Raw genomic sequence first — 23,796 nt, 5'->3', positions numbered from 1 at the left:
TAATTACTGCAATATTTTAATGGATTCATTAACAAAGACAATAAAAAAATATACAAAACCATTGAAACCTGGTAAAAAAGGTCCTTCTCTTCCTTGGATTTACCATAACATCCGTCAGCTAATGAAGAAGAGGGACCTTGCTTTAAAAAAATTCTTCGTCCACAAAATTATATACGGACATTCTGATTTTTAAAGGACTCCGAAACAAAGTTGTTAGTGAACTAAGAAAAGAAATGACTGCTAATTTCACAAAGTTAATTACAGTAAGGGGGGGAATAGTTCATCTTTATGGAGACATATCAATAAGCTTACTAAGCGTGAGCTGAATCAAAGTAAAAGTGTCATAAAATTAGATTTAAATGGTGTTATTAGCTCTGATAACATGGAAGTAGCAAATGCACTAAATAACTATTTTGTGCAATCAGTGCAGGAACTGGCAGCAAATTTCCAACCGATAGGGGTGCCTGACATTCCTGTAAAAGACCAGCCAAACTCTTTTGTCATTACACTGACTGATGAGGGCAAAATTCAACAAATAATAAAGCAATTAAATAACTCTAAAGCTAAAGATATATTTGGATTAGATAGTGAATTCTTAAAGAAGCATTCTACTCTTATAAAGCCAATAACACACATGATAAATTTATCCATTAATGCAGGAAAATTCCCCCAAATGTTCAAACAAGGAGTCATAACACCAATATTTAAATCCTGTGAACCTGACAGAGCCTGTAACTACAGGCCCATCTCTATCCTTCCTGTGATCTCAAAAATTCTTGAAAAATTTGTGGCAGAGCAACTGATTGATTATCTTGAAAGTAACCAGCTTCTTCACCCAAAACAATTTGGTTTTCGATCTGGATATTCAACAGAAATGGCAACCTGCTATCTCACAGAAACTATTAAAAAATCTTTAGATGATGGTAGAGTTGTTGGAGCAGTATTCTTGGACCTGAAAAAGGCCTTTGATACTGTGAACCACGACTTACTCCTCAATAAACTTAAAAAGTTAAATTTCTCCATACAAGCTCTCAGCTGGTTCAAGTCATATCTGGAATCCAGAATGCAATGTGTCAGGATAAACAGCTCTATATCATCCTTTCAGAACTGTAATGTGGGTGTCCCCCAAGGTTCTATTCTGGGACCGCTGCTTTTTTGCCTGTACATAAATGAGCTACCAGACAGCTGCAAAGATGTACATTGCCAAATGTGTGCGGATGATGCTGTCATCCATGTATCATCGAAATCCCCACAGCAAGCTGCAGAGTTGCTTAATAGGGAATTGATCAGTGTGTCACAGTGGCTTAAAGACAACTTTTTAACTTTGAACTGTGGGAAAACTGTCTCTATGTGTTTCTCTCTAAGACAAAAGAAATTCAATGATTTTATAATAAACATTGATCAGACGGAAAATATCTAGGAGTTGTCCTGGACTCACAACTAAAATTTGAGGCACATTTCAGAAAAGTATCCAAGACCATCAGGACTAACTTGAATTGCTTTCGACTCATAAGATCTTGTTTACCAATAAAGGCTGCCCAGCTTTACTTACATGCAATGATTTTATCACATTTTTCATACTGTATTACTGTCTGGGGTCAGGCCACTCAATCAGCAATCAAACCACTGTTGTCCTTGTATAAACAGAGCTTAAAAATACTAGATCAGAAACCGATGAAATGGAACCATTGTAAAGTGCAACAAAAGTATAATTTATTGAGTTTTGAAAACTTCATAAATTTCTCATTCATCAAAATGACTTTCAAGTGTGTGAATGATCTTGCTCCACAACTGGTCAGTGAACTGATTTAAAAGTACTCCAGTAAAAGAGCCATTACAAGAGGAGCAGTCAGTGGAGACTGTAAACCAGCAAAATGTAAAACAACATTTGGTTAGTCCTCTTTCTCAGTTAAAGGCCCACAGATCTAGAATACTCTCTCATCAGAAATAAAAACACTGACTGACTTCAAAGTATTCAATAAGACAGTAAAACAATGGCTAAAACAAAAGGAAATCTGTGACCACTAAACTACATGTCTTAAAAATTTTATATCATTCAGCTCATTTTACTCCTTTTTATCTTTGTTCTTAGCTACTTCACCTATTCTCTTAATTGTCATTTTAGTCATTGTCATTCGTCTGCATGTTTATGTCCGCCTTACTGTTAGCTTCTATGTATGTGGCTGCATGTTTATGTTTGTCTTGCTGCTGCTGTTTTTATGCATTTTTTGTGGTTGTTCATTTATGTCTAACTGCCATTGTTAGTGTTTTATGTCCATTTTATTCTGTTCTATTATATGTGTTATTTCTTAAAAGCCTAACCAGGGACAAGGACTGCAAATTAGCCATGGCTAGATGTCTTTTATACATTGCATCGGTTGCACTGTAATTAAATACAGCAATGCTTATGTATTGTCCCTGACAAATAAACAGAAAAATAAATAAATAAAAGCACTCAGAGAGCACAGACCTCTGCCATCAGCCCTATCTCCCAATAGTGAAGAATCCTTTAAAAACGTTCCTGGATCCAGACGGTGATCTGAATGACTCTCAAAATCTAATTCGCTGATTACGCCCTCCCCGGTGGGATGGAGACATGATGAGGCAAAGCATTGGCTTCGCTACATGTGGACTGTCATGGCGGAAGCACCCATGGTCTCACCGGATGACTGGAAGTCATGGCAGAGGGTGAATATTCCACTATTCCTCCCAGCATTGTGAGTATTCTCGCTACAATTCGCTGTCTTTTTCTCTGTTACTCTCCGACTCGTCTCCTCGACTGGGTGTGTGTTCTTCAAAGTCTATAAAGTCCAAAACTTTGAATATCATATTTACCATTTTCACTGGCATTTAAGAAAATAACTTCAATGAGATACATTTATGGCTGCCAGGGCAATAAGTATCTCAGAAATGAGTGGGTAACGCTACAATTAGTGCATAAAACAGAGTTCAAGCCATAGACTGTAGAAAGAATTGGACAAACCCTGTGTGACGTCAGCTGTCTGCATACAATAGGCGGACTCAAACAGCTCCTGAAGCCAATCCGCGGTGGCTTCCATAGTGAAACCGCCCACTAGGTTCGACTTTCTGTCAGCTAGCTAGCTAGCATTCTGGTTGACAGACCTGTAGCTTCTGCCTGTTGAGCTATCTGTCAATCTAATGAGACGTGCCAATCAGTCCACAGTGAGGTTTTTCCTCAATATAATCTAAACTAACCTTGCAAAGCAGATGGATGTGCCCATTTCCTTTTTATTTTTTATACTTTATTGTGTCAATAAGTAGAAATTGATACAGAGAATCACATTTCTTTGTCACATATACATTTACATTGACACATTTTCCCATTTCATGATTTAAACCCTTGTTCCCTCACCCTTTGTTCACCCTCACCCATACAGATTAAAGAAAAAGGAATAAGGGGGAGGGGGGATTATATGTATATAGATATATGCATGCATGCCTACATACATACATACATACATACACACATACATATGCATATGCACATACATACACATACATACACATATATATATACATATACATACACACACACACACACACACACACACACACACATATATATACATATACATATATACACACATACACATACATACACGTACATAAACATACACATACCCATATACACACACATACATATGTATATACCCATATACACATACATACCCACATACACACAAACATCCATGCCCATATACACATACATGCACACATACCCATGCATACATACAGCATTTCCATATTAGTAAAATAAAATAATAGAAGTCCATTTCAAGAAAAAAGGGTCAACAGATTAGCAGAATTCTAAAGCTAACCCTGTTATGAATTTGACATCTATTCAGATATATGTGCCCACCCTTCATGCATTTCCTTGCACTTAAGTAGATCAATACCTCCCCTGACCTATATGGAGAAAAAAATGCATATGTATGTATTAAAATAAAAATAATAAACACATATTAAAAAAGGCTTTTTTATTTCGTTGTGTAAGGGGCTAAGCACAGTTCATTTAAATGTATACGTGTCATTTTACATATTTTTATTTGTCCCATAATTTGGTAACAATTTTCCCCTTTGGTGTGAAGAGGGCCCATCTTTTTTCAAACAACCTTTCTTTCATTTTCATTTTGTAAGTTAATTTTTCCATGCTATATATGTTCTCTACAGTGTCTAACCACTTTTTCACATTTGGAGGTTCTATTTTCTTCCAATTTCTAGTGATTTGCTTTAGTGCTGTTATTCTCAGAGTCCAAAAAAGATATGATTCATTTCTGAGACCTTTGGGACTTAGTCCTAGTAGAATGTGTTTTTCTTGACATCCTGTTCTACCTAAAATCTGTTCAATTTCTCTAAGGACATCTGACCAAAACATTTGTAATTTTTTGCATGTAAAAAATATATGCACATAATCTGCATTATTTTCCCCACACTCTCTCCAGCATCTAACTTTATTTCCTGTATACTTTGAGATAGCTGATGGTGTCCTGAAGTACCTTACATTTATCTTCCAAGCGTACTCCTGCCAATATGGGGATTTAATGTTGAGGTAGATGTCCTTAAAACTCTGATTCCACTCTTGTTCAGATATAACTGTGCCCAACTCCTTCTCCCATTTTCACTTTTTTCTCCATTTCACCATTTCCTTTTTTTCTCACTGGCGAATCCATCCTGCAAAGCTCCTGTCTGAACAGTTTGGGCCCAGTTAGAAAGTGACAGGACCAATCAGCGATGAGGGGCAGTACTTTCGGGTGCGGTGGAGTCGTGACGTAAGCAAGCAGCAACAAGAGACCGGTGCCGTTATGGCAGAAGACATTAGCATGGATGCTGCTAAAGCGCCAGTTTTATCAGAACTTGATGACATTTCTTCATTAAAAGAACAATGAACAGCACTGAGTTGTTTTCTTTTCAAAAATGACAAAGTCGTGTACTGACATGTCTACAGTCGCCATGGTTTGTGTTTTGCAGTTCTCTATGGAGTTTAGCCCTTGGTAGGGGTGCACCTTGGTAGCGGCTATGTCACGTGTGTTCACCCAATTGCCCTCCAAGTTTTTTTGAAAGGCTCTGCCCTTTACCAAACGCTGCCAAAGAGTGTTTTACAGATCTGGCATGTCAAGTTAGACTACTCCCCTAAGGCCAGTTATTTATAAACATGATAGTATATACAGTGCCATGAAAAAGTATTCGCCCCCTTTCTGATTTCTGACTTTTTTTGCATATTTATCACACTTAAATGTTTCGGATCATCAAACCAATTTTTATATCTCACAAAGACAACCCAAGTAAATAGAAAATGCAGTGTTTGAATGATTATTTAATTTTGTAAGGGGGAAAAAAATCCAAACCTATCTGACTCTATGTAGAAAAGAAATTGTCCCCCTTGTTCAGTCACGAGTTGACTGTGATTGACCACAGTATTTGGAAAGCTGAGTTCAATTTCACTGGCCACACCCAGGCCTGAATACTGCCAGATTTGTTGAATCAAGAAATCACTGTTGAATCCAGCGAACCATAGTCAGAACCATTATCCACAAATGGAGAAAACTGGGAACAGTGGTGAACTTTCCCAGGAGTGATCGGCCAATCAAAATTACTCCAAGAGTGCAATGACGACTCATCCAGGAGGTCACAAAGGAACCCAGAACGACATCCAAAGAACTGCAGGCCTCACTTAAGGTTAGTGTTCATGACTCAACCATAAGAAAGACACTGGGCAAAAATGGCATCATGGGAGAGTTCCAAGGCCATAACCACTGCTGACAAAAAGAACACAAAGGCTGTTCTCACATTTGCCAAGAAACATCTTGATGATCCCCAAGACTTTTGGAGAAATATTCTGTGGACTGACCAGACAAAAGTTGAACTTTTTGGAAGGCGTGTGTCCCATTACATCTGGCATAAAAATAACACAGCATTTGATAAAAGGAACATCATGCCAACAGTCAAACATGGTGGTGGCAGTGTGATGGTCTGGGGCTGCTTTGCTGCTTCAGGACCTGGACCACTTGCTGTGATTGATGGAACAATAAATTCTGCTGTCAACCAGAAAATCCTGAAGGCGAACGTCAGTTTGTGCACTCATGGGTTATGCAGCAGGACAACAACCCAAAACATACCAGCAAGTCCACCTCTAAATGGCTCAAAATAAACAAAATTAAGGTGCTGGAGTGGCCAAGTCAAAGTCTGGACTTAAATCCAATTGAGATATTGTGGTTCAACCTTAAACGCGCAGTTCATGCTCAACTCATCACCAGCAAACGCTTGATTTCAGTTATTGCTGAAAAGGGTGGCACAACCAGTTATTAGATTCAGGGGGCAATTACTTTATCACATAGGGCTAGATAGGTTTGGATTTTTTCCCCCCTTAAAAAATTAAGTAATCATTCAGTCACTGCAATTACTTGGGATGTCTTTGTGAAAAATAAAAATTGGTCTGATGATCCGAAACATTTAAGTGTGATAAATATGCAAAAAATATCAGGAATCAGAAAGGGGGCAAATACTTTTTCACGGCACTGTAACTTTACTTTGGCTTCTGATTTTGGTATGCCAGAAAAGGTTTGAGAACAATAGCATGAAGAAAATTCTGTTTGGTATCAATCTGTTAAGGGCCACTGAATAACTTTATTACGTTAAATTTAAGGATTTCTTTTGACCCAGGCTATTTCCTCTAAGATGATGGTCCACAACTCAGCTTGTAAAAGCATTTAGTCAACTTAGTTAACCTCTCCATTAAATCTAGTCAATTTCCAGATTAATGGAAAAAAGCTGTTGTCATACCCATTTTCAAGTCAGGAGACAAAGAGCAGGTATGTACCCATAGTACAATTTCTGTTCTTCCTGTACTGTCCAAGGTTTTGGAAAAAGTGGTGACAGAACAGCTAGTTGATCATTTACAGTCAGATCAACTCTTATACCCTGAATAGTTTGGATTTCGACATAAACACTCCACAGAAACAACAACTTGTTTTTTGTAGAAATTTTGACGTGTTCTATGGACAGGGGTGATGTTGTGGAGGCAGTGTTCCTTGACCTGGGGAAGGCATTTGACACTGTTGACCACCACATCCTCTTATCAGTGTTGTCTAAGTTTAATTTCTCCAAGCAAGCATTTAATTTTGTTGGCTTCTTATTTACAGACAAGAGAGCAATGTGTAAAGATTGACTCAAAAAAGTCTGCTCTTCGACAGAACAAGATGGGTATACCCCAAGGCTCAATATTAGGCCCATTGATTTTTAGCCTTTTTATTAATGATCTGCCTGAAAGCTGTCCTAAGGCTGGTTGTCAGCTCTATGCTGATGAGACAGTCATCTACACTTCAGCAAAGACACCAAATAAGGCAACTGAGAAATTATCTTTATATATGAACAGGGTATGTAGGTGGCTTGATCAAATTAGGCTCACTTTAAACACAAAAAAGACAACAGCCATGTGTTTTAATGTCAAAAAACCAATACGATCAGCAAAACCCAGAGAGTAACAGTCCAGGGAGAAGAAATAGAGATGGTTAATGAATTTAAGTTCTGTAGTTCTAGATTCCAGACTTAAATTTGATAAACATGTCAAACAGGTCACAAAGACAGTAAAATTAATCTCAATTGCTTCAAATTAATAAGGCACCATATACCAATAAAAGCAACACAGCTGTATATGCATGCAATGATTTTTTCACACATGTCCTATTGTGTCACAGTGTAGAGCCAAGCCTCCTTGACCATGATTAAGCCTGTTTCACCTTTGTATGACCAAACACTAAAAATAATGGGGGGAAAAAAACCCAGGAGGTGGCACCACTGCCACATATTAAAGCCGTATAATTTGCTTAGCTTTGATAATTTTTACAAATTCTCCTGTTTAAAACTGTTTTTTAAATGTTTTCAAAATTTAGCACCAGAAATTTTATGTAAACTTTTCCAAAGGCAAACTGGTGGTAGGACTACCAGGGGCTCAGCTAACAGTAATTATAAAATTGCCTGCCGTTAGACCTCCCTGGGGCAGTCAGCTTTTTCTGTACAAGGCTCTCAAATGTGAAATGCATTACCAACTGATATGAAATTAACACAAGACACAAAGACTTTTAACAAAAATAATAAAGAGTGGCTAAAACAAAATCAGAGATGTGACCACTTTTAACTACGCCATGTTTTGCTGTAATTTTATGCAACTATGATGTAAAATTTTACTATTTTGTCTTTTAATTGTATTTTTTTTTAAATCAAGTGTAACTGTCTTTATGCAATTTCTATGCAAACTTGATATCTCTACTTTTAACTTCTTTCATTTTCTAAAAGCCTCACTAGGGACAGGAGATGGAAACTAGCAAAAACTATAATCTCTGTATGTGAAACATCAGTTACTTTTAGCTTGTTTGTAACAGGCTGATGCCGCACTAAGTAATTTGCATTGTCCCTATCACATAAACTTAATAAATAAAATAACATTTAAAGCTTACAAATTTAAAAAATTATCCTTTTGACAAAAGGAATGATAAGTTCGATACGTTGCCACACTATTCATTCTTTGCTTATGTGTCAGTTCACCTTAAAAACACTGAAGAAATTCTCTGAACTTCACCACCATTAACTCCTTTGGTCTTCTTTTACTTCAGAGAACAGAGTAGTTTGGTTACAGAAGTGCAGCCACAACATTTGCCGTGACATCACTGGGTTATTTTGGCATGTCAGGAAAGACACTTAGCCATGGGTTTTCTTTCTAGAGTGGTAGAACCAGTGAAAACACATTTTTCAATATCTTTATGCAAAATGAGATTTTTAACTTTGAACAAATAAGTCATGAATGTGTGCATTAAATCCTTATGTTTAACTTAAGTCTTATTTATATTTATAAATTTGATTTCATATTACTTGATAAATATACCAATATAACCCAAAGTAATATAATTCTATTTTCATTTCTTTGGTCCTAGCAACTGACTGCCAGCTTGGAGCACCAGTTATTGTGCTTTAAATGTTTGCTACTGAAAGTGACAGTAATGAAATGGAAGGAGATTATGGATAGTTTAATGCTATGTTACTATAACAAGTAATGGCACAGAAATTACTTAAACCATTTTAGCCAGGCTTCCTACAAAAGTGTTGCTAGCTTTTGTACAAAATGTATTATTATAGAAAAATGTTCAACCCATACCAAGATCTCTTGGATCCACGGCAGTAGATCTGTTAAATAAATGTTAGTAGATTGGATGAAGAACTCCCAACAAAAACAAAGGACAATCAAAAGTCATGTTCCTTTTTAAAGTTAGATCACAGCACAGTTCCTTCACATTTCAATTTACATTTCTGGAACATTAAGGCTATGAACAAACAAGTTTTAGCAAGGAAACAAACCTAAGACTTACAGAGGAAGAATCTCTTACAGGGATAGCTAAGCAATAGATGAGGCATAGCAAGATACAAGGTAAAGGTGTGGGATTTACAGTACTTCAATACTGCTCATGGCTTTTTACATTAGCAGAGATTTAAGCTACCTAAAAGGTGTTGTATATTTTGAACCAAACTATTTTTTAAAAAGACCTGAACAGTGTTTCGGTGTGTAAAAAAGTAAGATATAAACAATTTCCTACATGCCATAATGATACACAATAACAACTAGGCAAAACACATCCTATTGTTAATGCAGACTGGATTGGTCTTGGAGACCTGCAGGACTGAGGCAATTTCAGTAAAGGTTGTTCCTGGTATCAATAAACCCTCTATGTCCTCTTTTCAAGTGATGGTACTCCCCTCCTAAGACAAAATTGAAAAAAAAAAAAGACTCTTTTACTACATATGAAGTAACATCTTTTGTCATGCAAAGAATGTAATTACCTCCGCCAAGGAGTTTATGTGATTGGCAGGGTTTGTGTGTTAGTTTGTTAGCAACATAACTCAAAAAGTTATGGATGGATTTTGATGAAATTTTCAGGAAATGTCAGAAATGGCATAAGGAAGAACTGATTAGATTTTGGAAGTGATCTGATCACCGTCTGGATCTAGGATTTTTTTTAAGGATTCTGTACTATTGGGAGACAGGGCCAATTGCAGAGGTCTGCGCTCTCAGAGTGCTTTTCTAGTTGTTGTTAATTTTTGAATGTTGTTAATAAAGCATTACTAAAAAACAAACAAACAAACAAACAAACAAAACAAACAAACAAACAAAAAAAAAAACAAAAGGAACACCGGAAGTCCCATCTGAACACGTAAAAAAATTTTTTTTACACAAGAAATAAACTAGTTTACATCCTGGTTCACAAAACTAAACGCGTCTCATTGCTAATGTCTTCACATCCTCTCACTGTACGGGGGTTGAATTTATTTGTACCACAATGGTTTAGGTTATATTTAGGAAAACCACTGATTGGCACATCTCATTTGACATACAGATAGCTTGACAGGCAGAAGCTACGTTTCTTTCAACCAGAATGCCAGTTAGCCAGCTGAGAGGAAGTCAAATTAGTGGGCAGGCCGTTAGGGTGAGCCAAAGTTCGGTTAAGACAACAATTTCAATATGGAAGCCGCCGCAGGTGAGAAGGGTCTAGCTGCAGCCGCAGCCGCTACAAACCACGCTCTGTACAAAACACGCCCCATCAATCCTAACAGTAAATTAATTCTAACCCTAACCAGTCGAAATTAAAATGCTAAACCTAACCTAAAGCTAATTAAGGCCTATTTAAACAAATCTAAGTTAACCTTAAACTAAGCAAATACCACAAGTGGGCGTGTTTTGTAGCGAGCATGTTTTGTAGGGGGCATGGTTTGTACGGTACCCGCCCTGCAGTTGGGTATTATTGCTACGGATTGGCTTCAGGAGCTGTTTGAGTCCGCCTATTGTAAGTAGACAGCTGATGTCACACAGGCTTTATCCAGTTCTTACTACAGTCTATGATATTTCCTAAACATTTAACTTTACCCTCGGTGAGACATTTAGATTTAGATTAAGATTTAACATTTAGATTTATTCTTTAGATATAGATATATTATTAAGGTTTAGATTTATTATTTAGGTTTAGATGAAAAATTAAGGTCTACAGTAAGTATTTAGATTTAGATTTATTACATAGATTTAGTTTTATTATTTAGATTTATAATTTAGGTTTAGATTTTTTATTCAGATAAAGATATATCTGGTTTATAATTGTCATTTAGGTTTAGATTTATTGTTTAGGTTTAGTTTTATTATTTAGGTAAAGTTATATTATTTAGGTTTGGATTTAGTATTTATATTTAGATTTGTTACTTAGGTTTAGATTTATTATTTAGCTTTAGGTTTATTATTTAGATTTACATATGTTATATCGCTTCAAATGTATTATTTAGATTTACATTTAATATTGATATATAGATTTATCATTTGGATTTACTTTTATTATTTAGATTTATTTTGTATTAGATTTGGATTTATTATTTAGATTTATTTCATGTAAGTTTTATGTACAATTTTCTTACTTGAACATGACATAATCATAATAATAGGGTCTTCTCTATTTCATCAGCATGCTTATATTAATATTAAAGTGTTATGGTTTCTGTTAAACATGGTCGTTGTTATTGCTAATTCTTCATGTATTTGTACTTTGTTTATTGACCTTACAGCCATGTTCTTCTAAATGGAGATAAGTGTGTGGCCTCAATTTGTCTTCCATCTGTTGTTTTGCTGTTGCTCTTTTCTGCTCACCCTCTAGAACCCCTTTTCAATCCCTGGAATTATTTTAGTATTACAGTTACATTTTTCTTTTTGTTTTTGCTACAGTATATACATTACTGGTCAGTTTTGACCTTGAACTCAAAAGTTGTGATTTTGTGGCACAGTTTAGAAAATCTAAATGGTTTCAAAACAGTGATTTTGGTCAACATTTCAATGAAGTAGGTCTATGATAAATAGCACATATTGTGTCATCTTTGTATTTGTTACAGTCAAAATAATATCTATCTAATGTTTTTAGAACATTATTAGGCCTGTAATACAAATTCAAAACTTGTAAGGTTTTCAAAACTTGTAAGGTTTACAAGAGCAAGTTGATAAAAAAAAAATTAACACAATAGGGGAAAATGTATGTATTATTGTGGATTTATAGTACATACAATGTTCCTGATTATGAGTGCTAGCCGAAACGGACACAACAGGAGGGTTTAGCCAAAGTGTTACCCATGTTCTTCAGGAGACGAGCATTCCTAAAGTTTCGCTCTGCAAGCGAAAATAACTAAAGTTGTAAAGCGGCTTTTAACTCGGGGAAACATAACTGATACCATTTATATACGTTTTTTCAATGTAAAATTACTGGTGGGTTTGGAAATGATTTGTACCGGCAATTAAGGTTGAAATCCTACTGATTAGTTAAAGCAGTAGCAGACTCTCAGCAGAGTTGTCTTTCCCGAGGAGAGCCCCTGTCATTGTGTCAGCCTCGCTGTGTATGCGGGGACAACGGGAAGGGCTGTCAAACCATGGCTGCCTTAAAAGGAGTCCCTTTCCCCAGGTTGATGAGTCATAATAAGGGCCGGCTAGGTGGTGTAAATGAGAGAGGAGACAAAGAAGGCTGTGTCTGAATGTGTGTGTGTGTGTGTGTGGATAGAAAGAGCGGCGCGGAAGAGCGCGCGAGGATGGGAGGGGGTGCGCAACGAGCGGAGTAGTCCCTCTATATCTAGGAGATGTTTGAGTTTGAATGCGGAATGTCTTCTCTTCTTTCGGGGTGAGTGTACGAGTGACTGCTAATCACCGTTCATTCTGTCGGGGAGACAGCTTGTACGTAAAATTTCGCCTCTAAGGATGGTGAAACGCTACTGCCGTTGCTGCATAATGAAGAGGCTGTGTTTGAACTTTGCCATCACCAGTCTGTGGCTTCTTCTTTCAGCGGTGAGTAAGATGTAGGTTACTTGTGAACTTACACGTGCACGATCCATACAAGAAAAAAAAGTTGTGTTCAGTACACGATCGTTATAACTGGAGCATCAACAAAGAACTATCCTTTTCTTTGTACTGTTTCAGATACTCGCGCCCCGTAATGGAACGGTGTATTTTGGTGTGTGAGATGGATCTAAGGAAACAAGTTTGTTATACAGTTGTAAAATATGCACTGTAAAACTGAATACGGTGGTATATAGAAATTAGTTTAATGGGAGTTACATTGGCTAAGTTGATAGATACATTTGTGATTGTCATTTTATGCTCGAGTGTAGCCTACTGCACATTATTTTTCTCAGTAACTAGAATAATAGCCCCCCTTGTGAACTTGTGAGGTTGGAACAATTACGATCTGCTGTTTTTTTCAAGGAGGTAAATTTGCACAAGTCTTTTGTTCTGATCGGCCAGTTTTTACATTCAGTGTTGTATCTTATTGTTGAAGATTCCTTGGGCATGGAACATATGTTAGGTTATATACAAGATGACATACTACCAACAAGTGGATTTATACCCTGCTCAACATTCAAATTTGTTCCATAATTTGGTTTTTGGCATATCTGATGTTGATTATATTGCTCATTAATCTTAATCATATTTTATCTACTGCACAGATGCTAACTGAAACATCTACATCAAAGATTGTCAGAAGACCTTAAAATCATCAAATGTAATGCCATGCTACTTCAACTAAATGACAGTACAGCTTTTGCCTATTTGTGAAATTTGTATTGCCCCAGTGCAAAAACAAATACCTTAACAATTTTTTAAATTGTGACCATATTACAGCCCTATTAAGGATAGAGAATACATACTTGTCAGTGACTGAAAGATACAATTACTGTTTTCAGTTTCCACAGTCTTTTAGCCTCTGCAGGTGTTTTTTTGCACAGGTGTTGTGCTTGCATCCATGCCAACGCTATTACTCAGTTGCAGTTTCTGTGCTGGCATCTTGACACAGAGCCAGTGACATGGCTGTCACCCAGTGGGTTCCAATTAGGCTAGGTGAGAGCAGCACATAGCAGGAGATTTAGAGCTTTGTAACTATAGGCACAGTTGGAGCTCACTTGTTGCAGGAGGCAGAGATTGGCACAGAGGCCTGGGGGTGGTAAGGGGTGATGTGAATCCCACTTGTTGGTGAGAAATAATGATATCGTGGGTGCTGTTTATTCAGAATTCAAGAGGAGAAGAAGCACACATTATGATGGATATGGAATTCAGCTGCTAAACAACAAATGCAAAGAACTTTTTGGTTTAAAATAAAAGTCAATTTCCAGTTATTGAAAGGCATACATAAACTGACATACCACCAGAATAAATGATGGTGTTAAGAAAAGTCCAGGCAGCTGCATTCCTCTATGGTCATGCAATGCAATTCGTTTTGCCCTGAACTCAATGATTTTTATTGGTATTTAATCGTTATGTCTTCACACAGGACAAGGAAGAGAAACGTTAACCAATTTGAGTTTGAAATAATTATCTTACATTGTAAAACCAAACAGTTGAAGGTAGTTAAAAAATCAGTTGTGTAATTTGCTAATGGCAATATGAATGTAATGCTTGTGTGTCTGTATTAGTCCTTGCCTCAAGAAGATGACCTATCATGACTGCTTTAACCGATTACCTGCAACCTCATTATTAAGCTACAGTGAAAATGGCCTTCATGGATGGCATCTTTCCTGTGCAAAGAACAGTTGTTGGTTAAAAAAATGTTCTCTTAAAGACTGGTATTGAAATGATACAAGTGTTAGAATGGTTCTAGTGGATGTGGAGTAATATGGAAAATGCAGCTTTATGCCACTTTTATTCATTCAAAAATGCTGTGCTCTTTTTATGTGTCATGAATATGAAAATTCTGATATACCTTAGAAACTAGAAACTGGTGTATGTGTTATGACAGGCAGAAACATTTGTTCGGTTATGTTGAAAAGAAATGGAACCAGAAAAAATGTACCACATAATAAAGCTCAATGAAAGAGAAGCTACACATTAAGATGGTGGACTACCAAAAACATGTACTATGTTTAATATTCCACTAAATATGGTACATATGGTATGGTACTTTTATTCCATTCTTCTCAGTTTTGGGTCAATTATATAACAGTGTGATTATGTCAATGATCTGATATAACTGATGATTTTCTTGTTTATCAGAACTGATCTTATTACTTAATCTGGAGCAACAATCAGTGCATATGTGGAATTTAATATTTAGCATTAACACAAAAATGAAAAGGGGTTTCAAAGAACAAAATTAGCTACATGAGAAAATACACAATTAAAGCTTGACAGCAGTCTGATTACACTGAACCATATTTCAAAGCCTCTTTTTTCTAGATGTCTTACTCTGAGATATAAGTTTTAAAACAGTTGTCATCATGAAAAATGTATTTGTGGCACTAAAAGCAAAGAATGTAAAAAACAAAACAAAACCAAATTATCTGGCCTAAAACAAAAAGTTATCTTTTATTAATTTTGAAAAGATCTGTTTCCTTAATAATGGTTACATTGGGAACTTACACCCCCATCCAAAAATATCTGAACAGTGAGGCCAATTCCTTAATTGTTGCTGTAGACGGAAAACATTTGGGTTTGACATCAAAAGATAAATATGATACAAGAGATCAACATTTCAGCTTTTATTTCCAGGTGTTTACATCTGGATCTGATACACAACTTAGAAGATAGCAGTATTTGTAACAACACACAAAATGTTGAGGAAAGCAAAAGTATTCGAACAGATAGACTTAAAATAGATAAAAGTGTTTAAGACTTAATATTTAATTGCAAATCCTTTGCTTGCAATAACCGCATCAAGCCTGTGACCCACTGACATCCCCAAACTTTTGCATCCTTCTTTTGTGATGCTTTTCTGGGCTTTCACAGCAGCCTCTTTCAGTTGTCTGTTTTGGGGGGTTACTCCCTTCAGTCTCCTCTTTAGCAGGTAAAATGCATGCTCTAAAGGGTTTAACTCTGGAGATTGACTTGGCCAGTCTAAGGGTGCACTCACATTAGGCCATCCATACTGTGCTGTAGTCATACTGTGCTAAAGCCCAGTTGCCACCCCCTCGCCCCCTCGCCTGACCCCCCCCATTGGCCTGGACTCACACTGCTCAACCCATCCAGGCCTAAGCATGGATACATCACCTCAACACACAGAGCATCCACTGTTGATGAATTTATATGGGTTAATGACTCAGTGACTCAAGTATTGTTTTTTAGGCTGTAAAATAGCAACAGATTTATACGATATCTGATCTGACACTGGGGTTAATTCACCTGACCTGGGATCAGTAGGCTACGTTCACTATACAGAGCCCATTCAGGAGAGAGCGAGAGCGGAGAGTTATCGCTCACAGCATACAATCTGGAGCCTGATCAAAGTTCCAAGCATTTCTCCTGCTGAATGAAACCCCGACTTTTGAACTCATACGAGTCCCTACAGTCGTTCTTCTGTGTGTCCATATACTATCTGAATCCCTCTGGCATTCCTTTATGTGTCATGAACTGTGCCATCTCTCTGCACAATTTTTGATTCCTTTCAGTTAGGGGTGGGAGATATATCGAGTATACTCGATGTATCATGGCTTTTGCCACGCACAATGTATAAAATGACTATATCATGAACATCCGAGTATAAATTGTGTGGAAGTTTTGAGCTGTCAGTGTGCATTTCTCGCTGGGGTTTCGTTTCTCCCATTGTCCCTGAACGCATCTCTCAAAGCAGAGAGCTCACTCCCCTACCCATACAGAAAACCCTCCTCCGCATATGCACGTTTTTGTATCAGCAGAGGAGAGAGGAGGTAAACACTATGGGTAGACAGAGCAGCATGGCGAGCTTGTGGCTAGTTATCTGCAGAGGTGTCAAGTAACTTAGTACAAATACTTCGTTACCTTACTTAAGTAGAAATTTTGGGTATCTATACCTTACTGGAGTAATTATTTTTCAGCCGACTTTTTACTTCTACTCCTTACATTTTCACGTAATTATCTGTACTTTCTACTCCTTACATTTAAAAAATAGCCTCATTACTACTAGTTCATTTCAGCTTGTTTTCATTCCGGGCTTGTCATCGTTCAAAAAAAAAAAAAAAAAAAAAAAAAAACACCAAAAAACCCCCCCAAAACCTATCCAGATAAATCGTGCCATCTGGATAGAGTGAATTTGTTTGTGGTGGGATGAGAAGAAGAAACATAATACCATTCCGACACCCTATTGGTTTGTACGTGATCCATCGCACCTGCGCGCATGACACAAACCACATCACACTTCAGCAAGGAAATAGCAGACGTATGTAGCCTAGTACGAAGATGTCTGTGGCAGAGACTCAAGAGAACTCGAATGAAATGTCCCAACCAAACACCAGCGAGTAGGTTGGTAGTACACATACATGGTTCTTGAATGTATTTGCATTGTACTAAAATGCGTTTATTTTCAATTGGCATAAATGCAGCTGAAACAGGTGCATCCCAAATTTTTCAATATATAACATAATATAATATAATATAACATTACAGTATAGTCATTATGGCCTTTAGAAAAATTTTTTTGGGGGGAGGTGGGGTAGTGCACTATAGGCCCCTGTGGCGCGGCCTAAGCTTTTGTCCTTAATGGCATTTTTACATTACTTTTACTTTTGTACTTTGAGTAGTTTTGAAACCAGTACTTTTACACTTTTACTCAAGTAAAAAGCTTAAGTTGATATTTCAACTTCTTCAGAAGTCTTTTTAAACCCTAGTATCTATACTTCTACCTGAATAAGGAATGTGAATACTTTTGACACCTCTGGTTATCTGCGTTTAGAGGTGGACAACAAGAAACAGCGCTGGGTCTGTCATCTGCCAGAGGTTCAGCTTTAAAAGGAAGAGGTTGAACTCAAGCGGTAATCGTTAAAATACGCCGCAAGATGACTCAGAGGTAATGGCGGCAGTAACACAACACACCGCTAAAGACATGAGCCGAATGTTGTTGAAAAGCCAGGATTTAAAAATCTCATAGACACTTAACCCAGAATACGTGATTTGCCAGGGCACAAGCATTGTGCTCAGAACTCCCTGCCAGAGTTGTACATGTCGGAGAGAAGATGGCCCAGCAGCGGACAAACGTGATCCACTTCTCCACAACTACGAAGCCTTATCTCAGCCTAACAGCTCAAAACACCGACGTCGCAGTGTTAAAAAGTTCCTGCTTCCAAATGAGCTTTGCCCCATCATGATCACACAGGAGAGCTACTTAAATAAGCTCTAAAGATGCTCCCGTGTTATGAACTTGTCAGAAACTGCTCCAGCGTTCATCAGCACAGATAACGGACTAATGTAATCAAAGCTGTGAGCCTGAATGGTGGATGAGACTGCAGGGTTTTAGCCATCGGCTGCATGCAGGATTGGTGAGTTTTGTGAAGGTTTGCTTCTCCCTTATTGAGGAAAATATCATTTTATAATCAGAAATTATAAACATAACATAGAAAACATTTCAGGACTGTCCATACACTATAAAAGACCAAGTATCTCACTGTTTATGTATGTTTGATTTATGAGTTAAAGTTTAAATGAAATCCTTTCCAAATTAAAACAGTGTTAAAATTGACTTTATATTGATTTTTGCCCTTTCTGCATACAATTTTATTAAAAATCCAATAGAACAGTCTATTTTAATCACAAAACTAGTGTCATTTTGAGCTGAATTAAACATTATACAGCCACTTAGAGGACATTTCAAAGTATCGTGATATATAGCATGTATTGGGATATAGCAAAAATATATCAGGATATCAATTTTAGGCCATATCACCCAGCTCTACTTTCAGTGCTGCACAAAACGAGCTCTCATGTCAAAGGACAGCCTGTGTCCAGGGCAGAATTAAATGTTCTGTTAAAAGAATATTTATTTATTTATTTATTTTTTACTGCGACAAGAGCAATTTGAACCATCTGATGAATCTGATGAGAGCTGGAAGTGAAAACACCACAGGATTGATAAATGATGTTCTGTTCAAATGTCAGTGATCAAGATCACATTTTCATGTCTTAATGACATGAAATAGAATCATAGGTAACTTAATTCAGTGGACAATAGTTTAGCATTATAATTTCATAAAAATTAGAGGTTAAATCAGCTGTTAGATCAACGCCGGCACACACTTGCCCAGGTATTTGGCAGACTCCCCTTTACGCACGGAGGATGAAAAGTGTTTGTGGCTTGATCAAAAGAAGAGGCTTTATTTCACAAACAAAGAAAAACCTCTCACAGTCGTTAAAGCTGGACTTTGCAACAAACGGGTCAGAAATATGGACTGGACTTGGATCCACTAGAATGAGGTCGTAGTGGAGCTTTGCGAAGTTAAATTCTTCAGCTCTGATAAAATCTTCGTAACTTGTTGAAATAGAGTGAGACAAAATATATCGATCAATCAATCAATCTTTATATATATATATGTATATATATATATATATATATATATATATATATATATATATAGAGCACTTTTCATACAATGCAATGTAGCACAAAGTGCTTTACACGCAACATAAAATTTAAAGAAAATACCCCCCCACACACAACCCCCACCCCACCACCCTCCCACCCAGTACCCCCACCCTCTTCCCGAGTCTGTAGTCCATACCTTGGCAAATGTGTCATACATAATGGATTCCTTTCACACAGGAATGTGTGCACTGAGGAAAAGCTATCTTAAAGTCCAGAATGACGAAACACTGGAGGTTTGGTTAAAATCTTAAAACAAAGTGATGGGAAATGAAATAAAAACAGAATAAGAGGACATTAAAATAAGAAAAAGAACAATAAAATATCAATAAAACTGTATAAAGTAGGTATAAAACACAATAGAGGACTTTGTAAGTTAAGATAAGAGGATAAACTACTAAAAGGCAGTCCTAAAAATTAAGATATGAGATAAAACCTAAAAGAGACAAAATTAAGATTATAAACTAAAGTTTTACTTAAAAGCTAAAAGGCAGGTCTTGAGTTTGCTTTTAAAAACAGTAACATTAGGTACAGCCCTCAGGTCTTCAGGCTGTTCCAAAGATGGGGGCCGTAGTAATAAAAAGATGCCTCACAGTAAGTTTTAGTTCTGGTTTTGGGTACTGTTAACAGAGAACTTCCTGAAGTCCTGAGGGCTCTACTTGGCTCATAGGGTACAAGCAAATCTGATCAATAAGAAGGGGCCAGACCATTGAGACCTTTAAAAACCAATAAAAGAATCTTAAAATCTATTCTAAAAGAGACGGCCAATGCAGAGACCTTGAAATCGGTGTAATGTGATCTCTCTTTTGGGTCCTTATATAGTTATATAGTATATAGTTCTCTATCTCTCTAGATGGAATCCTGCCATCTCTATCAGCCTGTCTCTTTAGGACAGTGTGTCTGGTGAGCATGCAGCTGCTGCCTGGTGTGCTCTCTGCTCTCTAAAACGGGTCCTTTTGTTGTTACTTCATGTTACATCACATCCCTGCCATTGGGTTTCTTCATTTGCATTCGTACCATCCCTAGGCCCACCATGTTCTTCTGTGCCAGGGCTGTGAAGTGTGCTGCGCCCACGCAGGGAACGAATGCACTGACACTGGTCAAACATACTGGACTTTAGGCTCAAACAGGCCCAGGCACGGTACTGATGGCCCAGTGTGAGTGCGCCCTAAAACCTTGTTGCCCTTAATGAACTCCTTTGCTGTTTTGGCAGTGTATTTTGGGTCATTCTCTTTATTCATGATGATCTCCTAATCAGTTTGGTTGCATCTTTCTTTAAATTGGCAGACAAAATGATTCTGTAGACTACTGAGTTCATTTTGCTGCTGCTATCATGTGTTACATCATCACTGAAGATCAATGAGCCCGTCCCAGAAGAAGACATGCAAGCCCAAGCCATGACATTACCTCCACTGTGTTTCACAGATGAGCTTGTATGTTTGGGATCATTTCTCCAAACTTTAGCCTTTCCATCACTTTGGTAGCCCTGCAAGTCCTGGGCATACCCTGCCTCCTCTTGATGACAGCTGGGATAGGCTTCAACCCCTCCCCACAACCCCCAATGGGATTAGCAATATTGAAAATGGATGGATAGATGGATAGATGGATAGATGGATGACTTTGGTAGAGGTTCATCTTTGTCTCATCAGTCCATAAAACTTTTTGACAAATCCTAGCCAAGGATTCCTATTCTTCTTGCTAATGAGTGATTTGCATCTTCTGGTGTAGTACCTGTACTTGTGTTCATGAACTCTTCTGTGAACAGTGGATAGTGACACCTTCACTCCTGCCCTCTGGAGGTTGTTGCTGATGTCATTAAAAGTTGATTTAGGGTCTTTCCTTACAACTCTCACAATATTTCTGAAATCAACTGCTGCTGTGTTCCTTGGTCTACCCATTTGAAGTTTGTTACCTACACCAGTGGTTTCTTTCTTCTTCAGGACTTTCCAAATGGTTGTACTGGCCAGTGTTTGTGCCATGGCTCTGACTGATTTTCCATCTCCTCTCAGCTACATAAGTGCTTGTTTGTTTTTTTTACTTATAGACAGCTTTCTGGTTAAAATGTTGGTTACACCTTTAACTATAATTGCAGTCTGGGCAGGCACAACCCACATCTGCAACTGAGCTTATAGAAATTTGTTGCTAGTATTTATTGTTTGAATAATCAGTGTAATAGGACACAGCTGGGCACCAAAACACATGTCAGTCACATGTTCCAATACTTTACCTCATATGAAAATGGGTGGGTTCAAACAAAAGGTGCTATCTTCTAAGTTGTTTATCAGATCCAGATGTAAATATCTGGAAATAAAAGCTGAAATGTGGATCTCCTGTCTCATTTTCATCTTTTGATGTAAAACCCAAATGTGTCAGTCTACAGCAAAAATAAATAGTTTTTCTAAATCATTGTTTTTTGTCCTTGTACTTTAAACAATTATATCTGATCTGTTTTGGTAACACCAAAAGGGATTATGGGGACATTTTCTTTGGTGAATAAGACTCATTCAGTTCTAAACTGTACCAAATTTACTTTTTTGGCTACAGGTCCAAGAAACAGCTGAGCCCTTAAACTTTCAGAGCCAACAATGGAGGGAGGAAGAAAGAAGAAGAGGAGACACTGTGGAGGCTGCTTTGAAAGTTAAACACATTTCCAAAGACTTACAGATCATCTCTACTAAACACAAAACACCTGCCTATGGCTCCCTTGGCCCATATGGGTGGCCTCAGAACTTCTCCCAAGCCCTGGATCAGTATCTGTACCGCTCTTCTTCCAAATCCAAACCTCCAGCTAAAACATCCACAAAGGCCAAGAAGATCCTCGGTTGGGGGGATTTTTACTTCAATGTGAAAACCATGAAGTTCAGCCTCCTAGTGACAGGGAAAATTGTTGATCATATCAATGGCACATTCAGCGTCTATTTCCGTCACAATTCAACCCATCTGGGGAACATATCGGTCAGCATCGTCCCACCTTCCAAAGCTGTAGGATGGGAGATTTTGGATTCGACAGTCCAGGGCATTCACTCGGTCCAGGTTTCAGATCCTACATTCCAGTTCCGTAGCACATCTCAGTCCACCAGCTCAACGCCTTTGGAGCATCAGAGGCAGCAGCAAGATGTGATTATGGTGACTGAACTTAACTGCCGGATAGATTACCAGAGAACTAATCGGTCCAAGAAGACCAAGCCCTGTATGTATGATCCCGGGCAAACCTGCTACTCAGAAAACACCCAGTCCCAAGCAGCCTGGATCTGTGCCAAACCCTTCAAGGTTATCTGCATCTTCATTGCTTTCACTGGCACTGATTACAGACTGGTGCAGAAAGTCTGTCCAGACTACAACTTTCAGACCGAGCAGAATCACCAGCATTTTGGATGACTGCTTCTGAACCAAGATATCAAACTGTAACTTTAAAACATATATACTTTTAATCATGTTTTCAGTTTCCCAAAGAGCTTTAGATGGGATGTTTTAGTACATCTTTAAAACATTTTGCAATATGTCTGTGGATGAAATTTTAGCCCATTAGTGCTAAAATGTAAATAAGAGCGTCTCTTATTAAGGAATTTTGAAAGATAACTTTGTGGTGTCTGACACAACACACACTCATCTTCAGAGAGCTCCACATTATCTTTTATAGAAGCCCCCTGATCCCTGGCATGGCTTTAGTGTAGTGTTTATGAATTCTTACTCTTTGTAAAGGCTTCAATACGAGTTAAGATGTGATATTAACCACTGAAGGTGATTTCTCAGCTAAGAATGTGATTGCAAAATCCCTTTTTTTTTTTTGCAAACAAAGAATTTCTTACCTGTTCATGATATTACAATGAGTTACTACAATTAATAAGATACTAATACTCAAAGACTGATAAGGAGTCAGTTAAAACAGATGGTTATTGTTGTACCAGAAAAACAAAAGAGATTTATTCTACCAGCCCTAAAGTTTCATCATTCTTATTCTGCCACTTAGTTAAAACGCAGAGGTGAGTGCTTGAATTTTTTTCAATAATGTATATATATTTCAGATAAGGATCCACTTGAAGATAGTCTTCTGTCTCACATAAAAGATGCAAGTTTCTGTTTTTGCTGCTGAGTAGGTCAACCTTTCACCCAAAGTTACCTCGTCATTATTTTTTAAATCATTAAAATGTCTGATTTGAGGGTTTGCAGTTCTTGTTTTTTATTTGTCAGGCCAGTTGCATGAACGTCACTATGTTAGTCTGATGACTGTGATTATCTCTGGCACAGGGGGAAAATAGTGTCCCAGTTGGTACCATAATAATTTTTAGTTCAAGAAAATTTGACTCTATAGTCTTTAGCTATATGCATAACTTACTGAATTCAAAGCTTACAAAGCACTGCTAATTCAAGGACGTCAATAGTTGTTTATGTTCCA

General features: G+C 37.5%; 1 protein-coding gene across 1 annotated transcript; it reads left to right on the top strand.

Moving 5' to 3' along the window:
• The first annotated feature begins 12,784 nt into the window (after positions 1-12,784).
• On the top strand, positions 12,785-22,778 carry LOC121517154 (neurexophilin-2-like). Its single transcript, XM_041798709.1, has 2 exons — positions 12,785-12,871; positions 21,945-22,778. The coding sequence occupies exons 1-2, from the start codon at positions 12,785-12,787 to the stop codon at positions 22,776-22,778; spliced, it is 921 nt and encodes a 306-aa protein (XP_041654643.1).
• The last annotated feature ends 1,018 nt before the right edge of the window (positions 22,779-23,796 follow it).

The sequence above is a fragment of the Cheilinus undulatus genome, linkage group 11 (assembly GCF_018320785.1).
Source record: "Cheilinus undulatus linkage group 11, ASM1832078v1, whole genome shotgun sequence".
NCBI lineage: Eukaryota > Metazoa > Chordata > Actinopteri > Labriformes > Labridae > Cheilinus > Cheilinus undulatus.
The sequence above is the reverse complement of the archived record's forward strand: the minus strand, read 5'-3'. Positions and strand labels throughout refer to the sequence as shown.